At 38.5% G+C, this 21,056-nt stretch overlaps 2 protein-coding genes across 2 annotated transcripts in view; one reads left to right on the forward strand and one right to left on the reverse strand.

Moving 5' to 3' along the window:
• Window positions 1–21,056, forward strand: part of LOC112034731 (eukaryotic translation initiation factor 2 subunit beta) — a 101,675-nt gene that overhangs the window by 19,247 nt on the left and 61,372 nt on the right. The gene's annotated exons all lie outside the window — the stretch shown is intronic.
• LOC112017189 (receptor-like protein kinase FERONIA) lies at window positions 3,844–7,375 on the reverse strand. Its single transcript, XM_065777145.1, has one exon. The coding sequence runs from the start codon at window positions 6,823–6,825 to the stop codon at window positions 4,255–4,257; it is 2,571 nt and encodes an 856-aa protein (XP_065633217.1). The 5' UTR covers window positions 6,826–7,375; the 3' UTR covers window positions 3,844–4,254.

Raw genomic sequence — 21,056 nt, forward strand, 5'->3', positions numbered from 1 at the left:
TCCTTTCTGAGTGGAAGGTCGTCCTTCCCCTTGCTCTTTTGCTTGTACGACCTCTTGATGACGCCTTTGGGAGCCGACGAGGAGGCCCCCTCCTTTTGCTTGCGCATTTTAGCTGACGCCCTTACTAAAGCCCTTTGTTTAACTACCTCCATTTCTACAAAGGGTAAAAGATGAATGTTAGATAAGTAGGCATAAGTATGAAGTAGACGGAAGGAAAGAACCAAGATGTAAGAACTTATGCCGACGAGAATAAGCATTCAGGCTAGGGGCTTCAGGCGTCGGCTCAGGACCACCACAGTAGGCGTGCAACGTGTTAAGGGTGATTAGGTCCCTGCACCTTCGTTCGTCAAAAGGGATCTCAAGAACCTGACGGATGAAAGCTTCTTGCTCGTCGGTTATGTGTGGACAAATGCTAGTTGAAAAAGAGAAAAAACAGATGACGTTAAACACTGGAAACAAATAAATAAAGAAAAAGTGAGAATGTAGACGGTACTAAACCTGAATCTTTGACGATACCCCAAGTATTGTCAAAGTCATGAGGCATCGTCATCCACTCTTCTCGATGGCATACCCAGTTCATCCTTTGAACAAAAAAATATCTACTCTTCCAAATTCTATTGGAGTTGGGCATGTCCAATACTGACCTAAGCGACTTTTTCCTTCCTACAAAATGATATATCCCTTTAGACGAGGAGATATGTTGGGGTTTGTAGCACCAAAAGAACTCGTCCAGGGTAAGCTGATGGTTTCCCCCCACTAAGACAACCCCAAAGAATTTTAGCCCCTATGAATATCCTCCAAGCATTAAGGGCTACTTGACTGATGGATAGACCTAGGAAAATAGCCAATTAACAGTGTAATGCCGTCAATGGCAACCTCAACCCTGCCGCGAACATGGCGTCATACATGCTGACGTCCGCGGTCTTCCTAGAGTAACACTCTTCAAACTTTTCGAGCTGACGGATTGGAATGTTATCAGGGATTTGATAACAGTCCCATAAGGTCTTGAAGATATTGGTCGTCATCGTCGGCTTAAAGTCGTTAACCGTCCATATCGCGGGAAGGATGAAGGGACGAGTGTGACCATCCCTAGAGCTTCCTAAACTTCCTTCCTCAGAAGCTCTTCCATCACCCTCATCCTCACTCTCGTCACCTTTTCCCTCATACTCTTCGTTCTCTCCTTTTTCTTTGTACTCCTTTTCATTCTCCCCCTTTCCCTTGTCATATTCGTTCTCTTCCTCTACTCCCTCTCCATCAAAATCTTCCTCGTCATCAGGAGAATGGGCAGACAGTTCCCTCTTTGACGACCTGGATGAGCCCTCCTTGGGCCCATGACCTGACGAGTAGACTTCGTTGTAGCTCACCCTCACGAACTGACGACGACTGTTCACTCGTCACTTCTCTATCTCTTGACATCTATTCACCTACAAGCGATAAGGGTATTCTAAGAATCTAATTGACGGGTCTCTCTATAAAAGTGACGACCAACTAGAAAAACAAAAATAGAAAAGGATTGAAAAAGAGAAGAGGACTTACAAGGTTAATAGACGAGTCTGTAGAGGTGATGGGATTAGCAAGTTGAAGGCAACGAAGATGATGAAATGATAGCTCTCTCTCACAAGATTCACAAAAATGAAATAAGGAAAAATAAGAGGAGGTAGTGAACTATTTATAGAGTGAAAAGGCGCGACAAACGAAGTGATGCTTTTGATTGAAAACGAGGCCAACCAGCGAGTGCCACGTGTCGCCTGACATTTAAGCTTAAGAATGCCTACACCATTTAATGACATGCTCTTCAATAAAACACCTAATTAATGGTCATAAATACTCTAGTATTCCATGGCCTTGTCAGCCAAAACTGATGGTACCACAAAGTAGGGGGGGTACCTGATAGAGATATTTTAGCCATAAAATTAATACCCCCAAAACATCGCTCAAAAAGGTCGACGACACCCACATACCCGTCAACTTCACGGAAACCAACAGAAGAGTGAGGCCGACGATACCAAACGTGACGACCCCACAATGAAACTCGACAGCTTCTCCATAGGCTGACGGGAATTCATGACTGACGGATGTGGAGAGGCCGATGGGGTTAAAAAGTCGACGGGTCCAGCCTGGCTTAACTTGACCCCCATGGATGTCTATGTAAGGAAGTTTCTTGTATCCCAAGATCAACCCTAATCAAAGGAATCCCTACAAGGAAAGGATCCTGCAAAGTACGTGTATTAATGAGGATCTTCCCTACAAGGAAAGATCTTCTCCACCAAGAAACGAAGGTCAGCTCTACACTACTATAAAAATCCCAAAACCCTCACAAATTAAGGTACGCATAATTTACCCCAATTCTGGCCTTTGGAGTTGTGAAAGTTCTCTAACTTAACCTTCGGAGGGTATTTGGCCGGTACCACACTGGTACTCTCTACAAGGTTTTCTTTGTTTCAGTTTCGCAGGTTCTGTTTAGAGCATGTGAGGACCGTGCGGCTCACTGACGATTTTTGGCATCATATATATATATATATATAAATCTCAAACTTGTGATTGAGATATGATTACTTAATTCTCTAAAGAAACTCTAACAACTCAACAATGAACAATCTTATGCCATTGATATTTGAAAATTAAAAGGTAAAATCATAGAAAAAGATCAAGCATTTATATCATCTTTTAGATTAGGTCTCATATTTATAATTTTGTCAATTAATTAAAGTCAATTTGAAGACTCTGTCAATCTTTACCATTCATTTTCGTTATTTTGGACAATAACAAAATAGAGGAAAGTGGTAATCATTGAAAAAAGTTCGTGTTTCACCTTGATAACTAGTTTCAATTTTCTAGCATAGAATTTTCATTTTCGCTCTCTCACTTTAAGGGGAGCTCTCTCTCTTTCTCTCTCATGGCCAGCTTCTTGTAATTGTCTAGGTCATCAAGGTTATGTGACCACCTTCCTCGAGTTGTGTGATTAACGTCCAACGATTACTAGCAATCGAGAGGATTAGAAATGTGATCGCCAATGTTAGGCAACCACTTTATTGGGTTTATTGACTACACATGTCGTCAAAAATTGTCAATGACAAGATCATTGACTCTAGGAGTGGATGCCAACATCAGAGTGAGCTGAAAACCAATTGACAACCATGCTGGAGGTCAAACAATAGCTGCATCGGCAATAGTTGAGATCAACTCTGTTATCATGTTTCTTTCTAAAAAAAAAAAAACTCTGATATCATGTTGACTTTCAAACTCTCTGCTTATAAAGCTTTCCGATTCCCTAATATTTATTTTATTACTCTTAAATAGTCATTAATAAAAACTACAAATATCCCTTATGAGTGACAAAATAACAAAATTAGACATTTAGTCTAAACTATGCATTCCAACAAAAATCAAAATTTAAACTTTTCTAGAAGATTTGGATCACAAAAGGTTCCCCCTTCCAATGACTGTCTAAACAATACATAGAAATTGGCTATGATTTTTTTTAATTAAAAAACCCAATTGATTTTTTTATATAAAAAAACTGAATTTCATAAGTATATATAGGCCATGTATATGGAAACATCTCAGGCTTGCATTGAGAAAGAAAAAACAAATTAATTGTTGAGTTATTATCATTGGAGTTAGGCACTTAACCTTATTAATCAATGCTAAAAGAATGATATAGACCCTGTTGGTTGATTTTAGCAGAATTAAATAAACTTAATCAAATTAAACAATTATGATGTTCTATGAATGACACGGGCAATTTATTTATAAAGTGAAAAATCAATGGATAAACTAGAGTTTCGAACACACAAATTCCTAGAGCATCTTCATAAAAGATTAAAATATAAGCCTAGAGCATCAAAGAAACTTGTTTTACACTAATATCCATAAGCAAGTACAAAATCAAGTTGTGTAACTATCTTCTTACAGTAGTTTACATCCACTATTTTACACAAATATCACTAATTAATGCGAAAATGTACTATTTAAAAAGAGATAAAAAATGTCCACATTAAAACATGAAAATGGATGTGAGAGATTAATTGCCTTCTTCTATTTCTATAGGCCAGGGCTCGTTTGGTTTGTGTTTTCAAACAACATTTTTTAGTTTTTAAACAGCATTTCACGCATTTTAACACACTTTTTCACCCACACGTATTTTAAAAAACTACAAACAACAATTTTGAAACTACTCTACCAAACACCCCCCTAAAGTGCAACGATAACAACAAACAACAACAATTTGCCTAGAACTTCGAACTTGCTCACTTAAAAAAACCCCGTCCAAAGACGGCCACCATTAAGCTTCAAAGACCTGTCTTCAGCAGATAATGAACCTCCACCCCCATTAAAACTTGGAGATGCATCAAGATCTTTCTTCCATTTACAGGGTACGTATGGCTCCTCCTCGATGTGGTTTCCACCAATACCTTTGTTGCTTTCCTCTGCACTCCTTTGTAGCTGCAAAGAAAACTCAAGGTTCCACAAAACTTCATCCATATATGGCCTGTCAATGCCCTGATCAGCCATGCACTTAATTGCAATCCCAGTAAACTGCTTAAAGCTTTCGAGTGCAATTTTTCCCTTTAGATAAGGATCAATTATCTGATCAAGTGTACCATTCTTGTGGCAGTGTACAGCCCACTCTGCCAAACTCACTTGCTCCTCTGGAAGTGTTCGGTCCAATACTGACCGAGCACATAAGACCTCAAAAAGAACAACCCCAAATGAGTAAACATCAGATTTTTCAGTCAGTTGTTGCAACAATAAGTACTCTGGATCCAAATATCCATAACTACCTTTAACAACAGTGGTTATATGTGTTTTATCCAAGGCAGGACTTATTTTTGACAACCCAAAATCGGAAACCTTGGCAACCCACTTCTCATCCAAGAGAATGTTAGTTGTCTTAACATCCCGGTGGATAATAGTGTGCTTGGCACCAGTGTGGAGATAGTGTAAACCGCGAGCAGCTCCAATGCATATCTCAAGTCTGCGCTTCCAAGACAATGGAGGTTTTTGGGTCTTGTACAGATGCTCACGCAGTGTACCATGAGCCATATAGTCATAAACAAGAACCATTTCACAGTTTTCTTCACAATAGCCAATCAATGAAACAAGGTGGAGATGACGAAGTTTTGAAAGCATTTCAATCTCAGTTTGAAATTCATGTACTCCTTGCCCAGAGAGTGGGTTTCCACGTTTGATTGCTACTTTGGTTGCTCCATTGTCAATTTCTCCCTTGTAAACTTTACCAAAACCTCCAAACCCTAGAAGTAGAGCCTCGTCGAAGTTCTTGGTAGCAGCATTGATCTCAACAAAGGAGAAGTGACGACAAAGGTTTCCTCGAAGTTCTGGGTGCCACCCAGAAGGAACTACCCTTGCACTCAAATCTTTTCCACGTCGGTGACGAGAAGCAACAATAAGAAAGTAACCAATAATAATGACTAAGACGATTCCACCACTAACACCTTCGATGATAATTGCTTTTTGATTCTTTAGTTTACCATCACAAGAAGATGGTCTAGCCCTTGTTGGGTCATTTACATCAGGAATAGGATTCAGCCCAGCGAGATTACCGTTGGAATCATTGACTTTGAATATTTCTACTCCATTCAAGATCACATCAGAAAAGGTTGGTTTTCCATATAGGTTTGGATGCAATGCGAGCCACACATCTTGTTGTGGGCTTCCATTTGGAATAAGAACCACATAATCCCTATACACTGGAACCCCATATAGCTGACTTGCACCCCCTGTTTCAACACTTGCCGAGGCAATAACATCCATCCGTTGCTGAGCAGTTTGATTATATAGGAAGATATCGAACACTACTTGGTTAATCTTGGTTATATCTGTCTGAATCTCGCAGAAATGAAGCCTAAATAGGTAAGAGAACCCGGAGTCAACTGAGAAAATCCAAGTCAAATTGTAATTGAGATTGATTGGAGAATATGGCCCCATCGATCTAGCAGTGGCATAGACATCAACTGGTGCAACATAAGTAGGCATGCCTGTAGGATATTGGATTGTCATGTTTTCAGCATAATATGTAACCCCGTAGGCAGCCCCATAGAGGTATGGCGTGTCATCCTTCCAAGACCTATCAAGACCAGTATCGAGGGAGGGCGGAATATGATTTCCGCCCACATTCAACCGATAAACATTCTCAAGTGCAGTGTTGTTACCAATGTAGAAAGCAGAATTTTGACCCACAATCATTAGAGTTCCATCAATGGAACTATAAATATCAGGCATTGACACAATCTCAATCCCATTCACAAATGCATATGTCTTTGGAGCTTTGGCAGATGGAATGAAACTTATATCCAAAGTTTGACCATCAACATTGATCAAATACTCCTTAACAAGAAATGCGAAATTCAGTGCTTCTGCGGTTTGTGCAGCACTAAAGTTGTTAAGGAGAGTATATGACCCTACCGTGACAGAGAAAATGCCATCGAATACATCTAAGCCTGCATAGGAAACAGGATAAAAGTAAAAACGGACGAATTTACGACCAGGGACCACGGGAATTTTATAGGTGAAATTTGTGTAGAAAACCCGAGCAGTCATGCAAGGGACTTGAGGGACTGAAGGTTCTTGAGTAGCAGCTTGAGATGTGGTGGATTTCCCACTAGTTGACAGATACTTGGACCCAACATCTGTGGTCCACTTCCGACCATCGGCATCACTGCCATTTGATGCTCCCCCACAATTTAGGAGGATTTTCTCGGTTGGCACATAATTGTCGGCCAAAGTTACATGAATTGTAAAGGCCAAGTAAAGAATAATGGGCATAGGTATAGTCATACGACCAAATTTATGAGTGTTCCTCATCGACTCAAAAGGCCCACTTGGTTACAGTTTTCTCCTAATTTGGAAAGATCATGAATCAGTAACCAAATCAATAGAGCCAAGAAAACGCATATGACTAAGAAATTGAGAACCAAACTCGGGGTTTTACAACGATTAGCACAGAGAATTGAGCTTCTTAACACCTGAATCAAGACTAGAACAAAGATATACAAGCATGGAATCTTAGGCTTTTGGATGAAGAATCTAGAATCAAAGACCAAAAATAAGACAATAAGATTTTGCACCAAAGCCCCTACTAAAGATTCAGATCCAGTTACTGAGCTACCGGAGTAGCTAGAAAGGAAGACAGAATACAAACTTAAGCACTAAGATTGAACTGAACAGATTTCAAGGCATTTAAGCTGAAAAGAAAAGACTGATTGGGAGAATGAAAGTTAAACTACTGGACCAGAAGCTGAGACTCCCCGAGTTGAAATGGGATTCTAAGCTTTGGAGTTCAGGGATGGTGAAAATTGCTTGTTTGAAACATAGAAACTGAAATAAAAGCCGAGCTTGCTTTTCTGTACTCCAAGACTTAGCTTTCTTATATACACCACTTAAAAGTGATGATTAATTTCTTAGATGTTTCGGATGCCGTATGTCTTGGGCTGCAATTATCATCTTGAAATAGATTATAGTCATAGATTACGACCGTGCTAAAAAAATCAAATGCGTGAACTAAAGTCGTATAAACCGCCAGGAAAAACCATGCAAGCCATGAAAGAGCTCCACCGAATTCTCGCATGCATCTTTCACTAGCAAGTCGCAACTCGTGGGCCATTCACTTATTCGATCTAAGTGGATATTATCTGTAAAACACGTAACTGGGGTTCTCCTAAAGTTAAACAACTTTAATAGGAATTCCAAACTTTAATTTTAATGCTCCATGTAAAACGTTTTATGCAAAATATTTTTAGCATTAGTTTGTTTTATTATAAAATTTGGTTAAACCTGAAAATATTTTCCATTGACCATAAAATTATTTGTAAAGAGTGTTAGGTTTTTAGACCCCTTAAAACATAACAATTGAATTAATCTAGTTTATTAGGCAAGCGATTAACTTAGTCAAATTATGCAAATCTAGGTTAATACAATCAAATAATCATATCAAGATATAAAGCAGCGGAAATATAAAGAACACAAAGATATGATCACCCAGGAAAACCAAACCGGTAAAAAATCTGGGTAGGATTTAACCTAGTTATCCTCAAGGTAAACTTGAATTCACTATATAAAAGAATCGAAATTCATACAAAAGGACTGACAAGCACCCATGCTCGACTTCCTAATGCTACCCACCAATAGAATTTACTGACACGAGCACGTGTAAGCTCCGAATCCACCGACTCTTTCTTTCTTGGATTCTCCAATCAAGTATAAGTACTCCTATTTGTGTTTCTTTAAACTCCAATGGCAGCAACTGAGTTGATCATCAAGGTGTTGATAATATCTACTCCTTAAAAACCCTAAGTTTTGTGTAAAGGAAAGCTCCTCTAAATCTCATAAGAGATTTACACAAAATAGCAATATGAGCAACCAAAGCTACTCTAAAAAACGTGGCTAGAGTTTTCTTTATATATTAGGAGAATTAGATCTGAAACCCTAATCCTTAATGGGCTTAAGCTGCTGTTTGGACCGACTTAAAATTCTGCAGATACAATTTTCAATTGATCGAGCTTGTTCTTTGATCGATCGAACCAGGCAGAATATGCAGTCTTCTTCCTGCAGCTTGTATGTTCTTGAATCTTGACTTGAATCACCTTGAGCATTGTCTCATAAAACCTATAGACTGTAAGATCTATATCTAGACAAGTTTGTGTTTACGATTTGCCAATTGTTCTAAACATTTAGAACCTAACAAAGTGTTTGACTTATAAAATTTTGGTAATTAAAATACAATCCAATTTTGGTGGATTGTGTTTGAAAAATTTTACATATCATACCAAACACTTAAATCATTGAAATTTTTTTTACAACAAAACAAGCCAAGTGATAAAGTTCTTTAGTGTAACTTTTAATAGAATTTATAAAAAGTAATGAATTAACGAAATATCCATGCTTTTTTTTATTAAAAAAAAGAAAAAAGACAAGTGCCCTTGTAATCCATCATCATCATCAAACGCTAGAATTATAGCTTTTCAATTTATATTAATTCTCTTTATGCAACTACTTTACAACTAAACCTCTATAGTTAGAACTCTACCTCTGATATAGGACAAAATTTACAATTTAATTTTTGTAATTATTTAATTACAAAAATTAAATTGTAGATTCTATCCTATACCAGACTCTTCTACTTGAAACAAACTCATTCTTGAGTTCACATTTGAAATCTAAAATCTTCCGCTCCAAATAAACAAATACTTTGAATGCTTGAGCCTCTTAATCTTCTTTATGTAACTACTTTCGAACTCCACCTCCTACAACAATCCTAATACCTTAATCCAATAGTGAACAATTAAACATCATTTACCCAAGTTTTGGATGCATGAAAATTATAACGATTATAGTCTAAATAAAATTATATGTTATACTTTCAGTATTCTATTTAATGTTCGATCAATAACAATTTGTTACACTTTTCTATATATACATATATAATACTAGACTCATCACACATTCTTTGTGCATGCAATAAGACTCTTTTTTATTTATTTATTATAATTTAATGGGTTTAGTGAAATAATGTTTAAAAGTAAGATAGATAGTGTCCTAATTTTTAGAATTTTGATAAAAGTTTGAAAGTCTAAAACTTAGAGACTCTTTTAAAAATAATAAATGACTCTTTTAACTAGTTTTTGTTTTTAAATTTAAAATTATTCAATTAAAAAATTGGAGTATTCTTGAGAGTTTTAAGAATTTGTGTGAGTATATTTTAGTACGCAAAATAATGAAACTTAAACAAGGAATTCTGTTATTAATAATATAGATAATTAAAAAAAAAAAGAAAAAAAAAACTAACACATCATATTTTCAATTTGTGAAGTGTAAAAAAAATTCTTTCCTGTCGATAAACAATGTTTGTTTGTCTGAGTCCCAATAGTGAGCAATTGAACACCTTTCTTTCCTAGATGACGTAATTGTCTGTCCAATCCTTCTTTAAAAAAAAAAAAAGTCCAATATTTTAAAACGACCTTGTCATGTCTTCCCGCCGACATTGAAATCAAAATTGCCTTATTTTGTATGCATCCCAAAAACAAACCATTGATAATGTCTTTCACACTAGTGATACCTCCTTATAGTCCTTACCCTGGTTTTTAGTAAGTATTTTGGAACTGTCTAAGTCTTGCTTACCTTTTTTTTTTTTTTTTTTGGTGCGCGCGTGTGCGCGTGATAAGGGCATGTAATTACATACCCCTAACATGATTTCTTAAAGTCGGCAAGCCTTGGATATAGTAATTATCTAGGAAGTTCTCCATTTATTAACCCATTATGTAGGAACTTCTTCGTTCTGAATAATTAGGAGCTTAATGCAAACTGCTTCGTTCTTTTGATAATAAAAAAATTAAAAAAAAATGAATTTCCTCGTATGTTTTGACTAAATAAAAAGAAAATCTTTTGTTTCATTCAAAAAAAAAAAAAAAAAACGTAAAGAGGAAAATACAATTTACTGATGCACTGGAACGTTCACTTTATTTACCTGAATATTTTTTTTAAAATGTTTTATTAATAAAGTGCAAATATTAGCCTTTCCTTGCATTACAACTCATCGAATTATATTCGTGGGTTTATACACGTGTACGACGGGTGTGACATAATTTGGGAATCCTATTAGATGTTTCAAATGGCGTGTGGCATGGGCTACACAATATCACCTTCGACTTGGAGTGGCTGACAGCCAATGATATGAACTCGGAATAGTCGAGTAGAGAGTGACCATGCCAAAAAAAATATCAAACACAAATAAACTAGTGTAAAAACTCTACAACTAAGGCTGGGTTTCGATTGCAATAAAAAGAAAAAGAAAAAAAAAAAAAGCATGTCTACGTTTTTTTTTTTTTCATGCACTGTTCAGTACAAATTTTAGTAATTTTTTTTAAAAACTTGGTACCACGGTACTATTCACACATTTAAAAATTATTTTGCTACAATATTTTTAGTTTTTAATAATAAGCAGAATTCAAACAGACCCTCAAACTCTATAGTTAGATTACTTCTTACAACAAACCTTATACCTTAATCCAATAGTGAACAATGAACATCCTTTACCGAAAGTTGCAGACAGTTTTTACTTTATATATATATATATATACAACAATGTTTTTAGTTTTTAGTAATAAGTAGCATCCAAACAAACCCTTAAACTTTATAGTTAAATTACTTCTTACAACAAACCTTATACCTTAATCCAACAGTGAACAATGAACATTCTTTACCGAAAGTTGCAGACAGTTTTTACTTTATATATATATATATACACAAAGTAATTAAATTTAAACTATACTAAAATATATTGGTATAGAATAACGTAAAAAAAATGTGAGTGGGACAAAATTTTTTATTTGTTCATTGATAGTCTCCTTTTTTTTTTCTTTTTTTTTTTTTTTCTTTTCTTTCATTGTAGTCTTAGTTGTGAACAATTCAACACCCATTTCTTTCCTAGATGTCATAATTGTCCAATCCTTCCCATAAAACAAAAAAACAAATTTTTTTTTTTCCAATCCCTCCAAAGTCCAACGCCTCTCTTACGTCTTTCCACCACATTGAAATCAAGCTAGCATGTTGTTGGACTTTGAACCCATTCATAATGGCTTTCACACTTGACTAGAGTCATCCCTTCTTGTCCATTTGTATTAAGTCTTTTGGGACCACAGGCAAGGATTTTTTTCAAGTCGGCAAGTCTTGTATCATATCACATCATGATTATCTAGCTAATTCTCCATTTATTAACCCAGTAGGGTCTTAATACAAACAGCTTCATCCTTTTTTGTAAGGGGAAGAAGAACTCGTGTTTTAACCAAAATAAAAGGCAAATTCATGATGTGTAATTTGTTTCAAAAAAAAGAAAAAAAAAAAACACTTCAATCGTGTTCTTGACTTTAATTAGTTCACTACTTCACTTTACATTCTTAAATTATTTTTAATTTAATAGGTACCCTTATAACATTTGTTAATAAACTATTTTAGAAAATTTTCAAAACCAATTTTAGTGAAATATAAAAAACATTCCAAAAAATCATTTTTTTTTTCATTTCTTATAAAAAATTTTCAAAATAATTCATAAATTAATATCTTTAGGTTTGGATTAATGGGTATCCTTAAGAAATTTGTTAATTAATCATTTTAAAAAAGTTTTGATACCAATTTTATGAAAAATATAAAAATATTTTTTTTTTCATTTCCTATAAAAAATTTCTAAGAATAATCTTAAACTAATGTCTCCAAAGAATACATGAAATTTCCCCTTTAATGTTTTACTATAATAAAGGTGAAAATATTAACCTTTCCATTATTATTAGTGGAATTAGAATTATAAACGTGGGCTTTAAACCATCAAAAGTGAAAGAGTGGATTGAACAACTATAATTGCTACCTTTGGGCTCACCAATAAAATGACTAAATATTAACCAATTGGGCCTAACATCATCTATGCAGCCCAACCTTAAAAGAAACAAACGCCGCCGTTTTTGAGCTCTACTCGTATCCCTCATTTCAGTTTCGGTACATCAACTCCATAGAGACAATGTCACAGTAGACACATCGATAAAACTCGACCACGACAACCAGACAAGACAAGAAAGATAGAACAAAACAACTTGTCGTTGTTGATCAACCGTCAGATGACTCATCGTTTATGCAAGTTTTACCTCAAACACACCAAATCGTTAACCAACTTCACCATATCCAACTTCAAACTTCAAACCCCAGAGAGTCTGAGACAGTTAAGAGGCCAATGCAGAAGCTCTGAAATTACAATCAATCAAAACCCAATTGAAGGATGATATCTCAGATGTAAGCTTCTTTTTCTCGATTTCGAGATGTTATTAATTTATTATTTCACATATCCTTTGAGTTACTTATGAACCCGGAAGTACTTTCAGCTTCAGATACTTCTGGGGGGTAATAGATTACTAGTGCTGCTTAAAGTTATTGTCTTTTGCTAATAATTCATTTCAGCAAAGATAAATGCTCATCTTGATGTGACCATGAATTCATACATATTAGAATACTGTATAAATACAGTTGATAATGTGGACCTTTTTTTTTTTTTTTTTTGATAGGGTGGACCATGTTTTCATAGTATGTAAATAGATAATGTGGACCCTGAAATCATACATATTAGAATACTGTATAACTACAGTTGGTTTCGTAGTATGACAGGGCTACCATATTTTCCCTAAAGAAGCCGTGCCAAATATTAAATAGTTTAAAATTATTCATTTAATTTTATTTCAAATACAAACTGAACTCAAACTCATCAATTTTACTATGAAATGGATTATACTATGAACTTACGTAAAAATTGGTCATCAATTTTACTATGAACTTATAAAAATCAAATTCACCAACTTTGAATTGTTAAAAGTGATTTTACTATGAAATGGATTACTAATATTATCAATGAATTACAAATATATTTTATGAGCTTATTTACAAACTTACACCATCCGTTATGAAGTCTATATTAATAAATTTTTATACATGTATACATATAAACAAATAATATTAAATATAATATAAATTGAGCCTCATGCTGCCTTTTTTCTTTTCTACGGAAATATGCATTAGGAAATGTTTGGTTCAAGTTTTCTGACGAATCAAGTACTTACTACAATTTTTCTTTTTTGTTAATTTCCTTGCTTAAGCTGTTAAATCAGAATATATTGTTACCTATTATGCCATATTGAGTGTATTTGTAACATTTCAGGATGCATAGGAAGCCAGAGCATGTCATGACATTCTTATTGGCTAAAATGGGGACAAGTGGATCTTTGGATGGATGACAGCGGTTGGTCGTTAAGGGTAGATTTGCTCCTAAAAACTTTGAAGGGATCCTGCAAAGAAACATAAGTAGGTACATTTATTATAGTTTTGTGATACACCTATATACTTCTTACTTTAGTCTATCTCTGATCTCATAGTCTACCAGATAACATGTCATAAATAGGCATGATACTAAACTTATCTATTTTCATTAATTAGCTTCTTCCATGTATATTCTTTTTATTTGGATAAGTAGTGAATTTATTTATTGAGTCAAAAGAATGGAATAGCTAAAGTACACAGGAAGTATACAATAGATACACCCACAGTTAAATTTTAAAATTGCAATGATCACTCAAATCTAAAAGGTTAGTAAAAGAATAAGATACAAAGCATGACTTCTCTTTTTGTAATTTTTTGGGGACCTGGTTTTATCAATTCTTGAAAATTCAGCATAACGAGCTATTAGTAAGATTTCTATACATAGCAAACTCTTTTGGGATTTTTCAGAAAGAGCTCTATATGTTCACCTACAGCCCAGATTTCTCTTTTTGGTGTATTCACTTGTGATGAAAGATGATCAATGGGACTGGCATTGTTTCTCTGCATGTTTTTCACACTTTTTGCTAGGTCTCTATGCTTGATTCCTTTTTGTCATGTGCATAATATCTTTTTTTGATAATCGTGCATAATATCATTTAAATAAGATACAGAGCTTTTCATGATTTTGGTAGATTACATATTTCTTTAGTCATTTGGGGTCTTACTAGCTATGTTCCTTTTAGAGAGAGGGCGAAGGGGAGGGAGAGGGGGGGGGGGGGGTACCAATTTTATGAAAAATATAAAAAGCTGTTCTAAAAATCAGTTTTTTTTTTTTTTTTCATTTCCTATACAAACTTTTTAAAATAGTTCATAAACTAATATCTTTAGGGTTAGATTAATGGGTACCCTTAGGACATTTGTTAATTAATAATTTTAAGAAAGTTTTGATATCAATTTTATGAAAAATATTTATAAAAAAAAAAAAATTCATTTCCAATAAAATTTTTCTAAAAATAATTCTTAAACTAATGTCTTTAAAGAATACATTAAATTTTCCCTTTTTAATGTTTTACTATAATAAAGTTGAAAATATTAACCTTTCCATTATTATTAATGGAATTAGAATTTAAACATGGGCTTTAGACCAGCAAAAGTGAAAGAGTGGATTGAACAACTATAATTACTACCTTTGGGCTCACTAAAAAAATGACTAAATATTAACCTGTGCACATCGGAAATGAGACTAATGGGCTAGAGCTCACTCGGACTCACAACTAACTTGTAGGATGGGTTTGGATTTCCTACACTAGGTTGTTCTTGGCACGGAGACTCAATGAGATCACTTTTCTCTCCTTAACTGCCTGGTTCGTCTTCTACTCCCCTTGCTCTCTTCCTACACCTCCTTCTTTTTCCCTCGATTTTTCTAACCCCCTTTTTCTTCCCAAACTTCTCATATTCATAGTCCTCAGTTAGTAGAGAGTTTATGATTACTATTCCGTTAGTGCAGCAAGCGGTCCAACGTCATTCAACATAAGTGGATGGTTAGGTGGTTACGGGAAGCGGTGAGGATTGCCTTGGAACTTGGTTCCCACTTTCGCAGACACACTCAGCAGCGATGCCCCCAAAAGCGCTGTTGGGCATTAACCGAACGATATGTTCGGACGCCGTTCACAGTATTGGTCGACAGGTATTTGCCAATCGTAAACATGGACACAAGCTTGGGCCAACAGTTTTCATAGACTTGGGTTGGGCCTGCGGAGAGAGAGAGAGAGAGAGAAAGAGAGAGAGAGAGAGAGAAGGAGCATGGGTCGCGTCCACGCATAAGAATTAATGGTCCAAGTGGGCGTGGGTATGGGTGTCGTACAATAGCCCCCCCTTGATTTGTGCCCGGGCCTCGGCATAAATCAAGGAGTCCAAATGGCGTATGCTACATGGGAGGCTTACAGAGGCAACACCTGGGATACTCCAAAAACCCCATTAATGCACTCCTAAAAGGGAATGCAAGATTTGGCTGTTTGGTTCGCCCTTTATAATTGCCTGACGCTTCGTGAACCGAGGTGGCGCAGACGCTAGTTGGCGTTGGGACTAGCGAGGCAGCGCAGATGTCAGTTACTTAATCCTCATTATGGCTGATTAACTGCAGCTAACCTCCCTCAGAATTTCTATAAAAGGCCCGTTCCAAATCATTCTTCTACTTTTTCGTTCTCTACCCTCTGAGATTTCCTTTCCGCCATACATTCATCCATGCACTCATTCTCCAGCACAAAATCTCTTCCCATCTTAAAGCCCAAAGTAAGTCTTCTACATTTTCCTTTTTACTTCCGCATCTTCATCCATTTTTCTTCTAGGATTTAGGATGGGATATTCGTACCTTCTGGATACGGATGTGGCCTTAGCCACTTTTAGGCAGGGCTTTAACATCCCCATCAATGTGGAGGTGGCATATTGCCATGAGAGTGAGATCGCTCTTCACAGAGGGGCCAACACCGCCTTTTTTCCTTTGATGGCAGTTTTGGAGGGTGGGGTGAGGTTTCCCGTAGACCCTCTTCTAGTAGACACCCTTAGGTTTTATGGGTTATGCATTGACCCAACTCCCTCCCAACTTTTACCGGGTAGTGAGTTTTGTGAGTCGGTTGAACCAGATGTACGGTTTACAATTAAACCAACATGACATAAACCACATGTACAGTTTATGTGGGAGTAAGAAAACAAACTACTATTTGAAAGTCAGAGACATGAGGGTACGGCTGATCTCCTGCCTACCTGATTCAAATAGGAACTCCGCCGGGGAGTTTGTTCGGGTGCACGGCAATTGGTTTACCGATGAATTCCCCTGCCCCATCTCCAGGTGCAAAGTGGGTTCATCCCGATCATTGTCCTGCTTTCATTTCTTATTTATTTTCATACATGCGCGTACGTATATCTCGTATTGTAAATATTTTTCTCACTCTAACATTTATTTATGTGGGTTATCGCAAACGGTAGAGTGTTCATCCCGGACATTAGAGTCGTGCATGTTCGGGATTTAAACTTCGTACTTAGGTCCGAGATTTTCGTTCACTTAGACGGACAACTCTGAAAGTCCCACCTAATACTCGAGGTTGATCCCGTGTATTCCACCTGGCAAGCTTTCAGCCAAGCCCTTCTAGTTGATAGCCCACTTTTGTCCTACATCGACGTTCGGCACGCTAATTTTCTTCCTCCGAACTTCACCATAGTCGAGGCCTGTGACTAAGGTCCTAGGTATATCTGCTCTAATGAGTGCCAACCTGTACGGGACGAGTCAGCCGAGCGTGTGTCCCGAGCTCGCCGAGAACGAGCTCACGAGCAAATTCAGCCAGAACCCCCCGTCCAACTGAAGGTCCCGTTGAACAAGGAGCCCCAGCCCCAGACATCGAAGAAGTAGTCACTGAATCACCTGACCGCCAAGAAACAGAACATGACCAGGGTGAAGAGATGGTGACTCGAAAGACAATGTCGATTAGCCATTTCATTCCCGGAGCCAGGGCTACCGTGCAGCAGCATCAGACCCAGGGGCGCGGCCAAACTCTTCCTCCCCCATCCATAGCCCCTGATCGGCAAAGAAAAAGGCAGCGTGTAACCGAACAGACCCCCATCGGCCAGGGTGACACGCCTTCAATTACTCCTCCCCGACCATCTAGTGGGATCGTGATCCGTGAACCCTCAAGTTAGACTGGAGCGCAAGTTGCGTCCTCTTCCCACTCCGTACCTGCGTGGCAGCCTTCATTCATATTGGATGGCAAACTTCTTCCTTCGGACCCAAGTACGCACGTTTAGGGAAAGGGGGCAGGTGGTCACGTTGTCTAAGCTTTGGCGTGTGGCCTTCTGCTGCCCGAGGACGTGCGTGCCTTTGAAGAGGGCATGGACAAATTGATGGGAAGGAGGCTGCAGTGGCATACTATCGCGGTAATTAATTTTTTTTTAAATTTTTTTTTTTTTACTAATGTTCTATCTTTCGGAGTTTGGTGCCCGTTCTCGTCACTTCATCAGGCCACGCAAATGGCATATATACTTGACAGGTGTGTCAAGGATCTCATCGAGGATGTTGGTCGGGAGAAAGCTCTTAAGGATGTGGCCGAGGAGAATGCTAGGGAAAAGGCCGTGGCCGCTTCGACTGCGAAGAAGAAGGTTGCTGCGGCCGAGAAAGTGAAGGTGGCTGCAGAAAATAAATTCTCAGAGCTGCAGGTCTGAGTTGGGGATACCGAGCTCAAGTTAGCTGAAGTCGTGAGCATAAACAGTGCGCGTTCAGAGGAGTTGGCTGACCTGAGGGCAGCCCTAGAGGTAAGCGAAAGCAAGTGGTATAATCAAGGATTTGCTGATGCGGAGAACTCAACTTAAGCCGTCATAAGTGATGCTCGGAAGCTTGGCTTTCAGGAGGGGTGGTTCGCCACTTTATAGGCTTTGGGAGTCCCCGAAGACTCCCTTTTGTGAAACCCCGGCCAAATTCCTTTCCCGGTCTCAGCAGTTGGCTTGCAGAACCTCCAAAGGCCCGTTGATGAAGAAGAGACAACTAGCCTAAGGGAGTTGGTGGAGAAGATAGATTCTCACATGGAGATAGGGGAAATGGAAGTCGCCAGCCACCCCCCCTCTAGAGACCAACTCGGCCAGGACAATCCCCAAACTCTGGTGCAAGAACCTTTTGTGGAGACTGATGCTCAGGAATAACCTGCAGACTCCGCTTCTTAATTGTCGAACCATGACTTCTTCCTTTAAGGAAGCTTCTCTTGTTTTTCCCCCTCCCCCCTTTTTTTTATTATTAGTGTTTTTTTTTTAATATGCCTTTTAGTTGGCTTGCCTATGTCACTGGGCTGTGGTGACCAAGCAATTGCTTTTCTGCTTGGCTTGATACTTAAATGGCCACTTGGTTTTGTGGTTGGGACACAGCTTTAATTCCTAATATGATGATTTAGTTTTGCAATATTTATTGTGCTGTTTATTTGCTTCGTACTTACGTTGTAGTGGCCCAAGTAGTTGAATCCTGTTTCGTCATAAGACGGGGATTGAACTGGGCAACAAGTTTCTGTCCTTAGAATAATGATTTATGGTTTCTCAACTTAAGAGTAGTAATTTAAGTTTTCCACCTGCTCAGTAATATAGTTCGAACCGAGAAGTAAGTTTCCTTCCTTGTAATTTTAAGGTTTCCAACTATTCAGCGATTTTGATCTACCGAGAGTCAGGTTCCTATCCCTGCAGTGATTTTAAGGTTTCCACCTGTTCGGCGATAAGGATCGAACCAAGAGTCAGGTAGTGATTTTCAAGGTTTCCACCTGTTCGGCGATAGGGATCGAATCGAGAGTCAAGTTTCTGTCATTGTAGTGATTTTCGAGGTTTCCACCTGTTCGGCGATAGGGATCGAACCAAGAGTCAGGTTTCTGTCCTTGTAGTGATTTTCAAGTTTTCCACCTGTTCGGCGATAAGGATCGAATCAAGAGTCAGGTTTTTGTCCTTGTAGTGATTTTCAAGGTTTCCACCTGTTCGGCGATAAGGATCGAATCGAGAGTCAGGTTTTTGTCCTTATAGTGATTTTCAAGGTTTCCACCTGTTCGGCGATTTTAATCCACCGAGAATCAGGTTTCTATCCTTGTAGTGATTTTAAGGTTTCCACATGTTCGGCGATAGGGATCGAACCGAGAGTCAGGTTTCTGTCCTTATAGTGATTTTCAAGGTTTCCACCTGTTCAGCGATTTTGATCTACCGAGAATCAGGTTTCTGTCCTTATTAAGATTCGCAGCTTAGGGCTATTTTATGCTAGGCAATCAAAGCTGAATAGAGAGCTAACAACATACTTGAATTAGTTTGTCTGGATGAACGCCATCAATTTATTAGTGAAACCCGTGCAATATTACATTAACCGTGCAATTTACAGCATAGCCCATTAGTGATGGAATCTTTTAAGATTGTAGACGTTCCACGGTCGAGGAAGTGGCCTCTCGTCCAAGTCCTCCAAGTAATACGCACCTGCGCCAGGGACGACAGTGACCCTGTAGGGCCCTTCCCAAGTCTGCGCGAGCTTCCCAACGTTCGCATCCTGCATATTCCCCACAGCTTTCCTAAGAACCAAATCCCCTACGCCAAATTCCCTCATTCTTACGCCTCGGCTATATCTCTGGACGAGCTTTTGCTGATATTCTGTGAGCTGTATAGTCACTATTTCACGGTATTCTTCCAACTTGTCCGAGCACCCCACCATCATGCCGTTGTTTTGGCCGGGATCGAATCCCGCGACTCGTGCACTGCATAGGCCAACCTCGGTTGGTATCACAGCTTCCGCTTCGTATGTGAGAGAAAACGGGGTCTTCCCGGTGGACCTCCTGGGTGTTGTCCGGTAAGCCTACAAGACTTTGGGCAACTCCTCAGCCCAGTTTCCCTTTGCACCCTCCAGCCTCTTTTTCAACCCATTCACAATTACTTTATTTACCGCCTCGGCCTGGCCGTTACCTTGGGGATATGCTGGAGTCGAGTACCTATTCTTGATGCCGAGATTACCGCAGAAATCATGAAAAGCCCAGCTGTCGAATTGCAGCCCATTTATCTAATATAAGAAAGTTCGGCACCTGAAACCTGGTGATTAAATTCTTCCATACGAATTTCTTTACATCCACGTCTCGGATATTGGCCAAAGCCTTCACCTCTGCCCATTTGGTAAAATAGTCGACAGCCACTAGGACGAATCTTCAATTACCAGTCACCCGGGGGAATGGGCCAATGATATCTAGCCCCCATTGCGCAAAAGGCCAGGGACTGTTGATCAAGTTCAAAAGGCCTGTGGGCTGATGGATTAGGGGGGCATGCTTCTGACACTGCTCACATTTACGTATATACTCGGCGGCGTCCTTTTGCATTTGTGGCCACCAAAACCCTTGAGTCATTGCCCGGTATGCTAGCGAGCGTCCTCCCACATGACTGCCGCACACCCCATCGTGTAGCTCGATCAAGAGCTTGCCCACCTTTTCCAGACGTAGGCACAAAAGGTATTGCCCTCCATAGGACCTCCGATACAACGTCTAGTCCTCTGATAGCCAATACCGTGGGGCCATTCTTCGGATCTTGCTGCCCTCCTTTTCGTCAGACAGGAGTCGGTCCTCGGCTAAGAAGTCGATAATCGAGTCCATCCAACACGGCCCAAGTGCTGGGATTGCTAAGATATCGACCCCTATAGTTCCTGGATCACTTACGATCTTGATGCTCAGCTCCGGAACAAGCTCGACCTTGATTAATCGGGATAT

Source organism: Quercus suber, unplaced genomic scaffold, assembly GCF_002906115.3.
Source record: "Quercus suber isolate HL8 unplaced genomic scaffold, Cork oak 2.0 scaffold_149, whole genome shotgun sequence".
Classification (NCBI taxonomy): Eukaryota; Viridiplantae; Streptophyta; class Magnoliopsida; order Fagales; family Fagaceae; genus Quercus; species Quercus suber.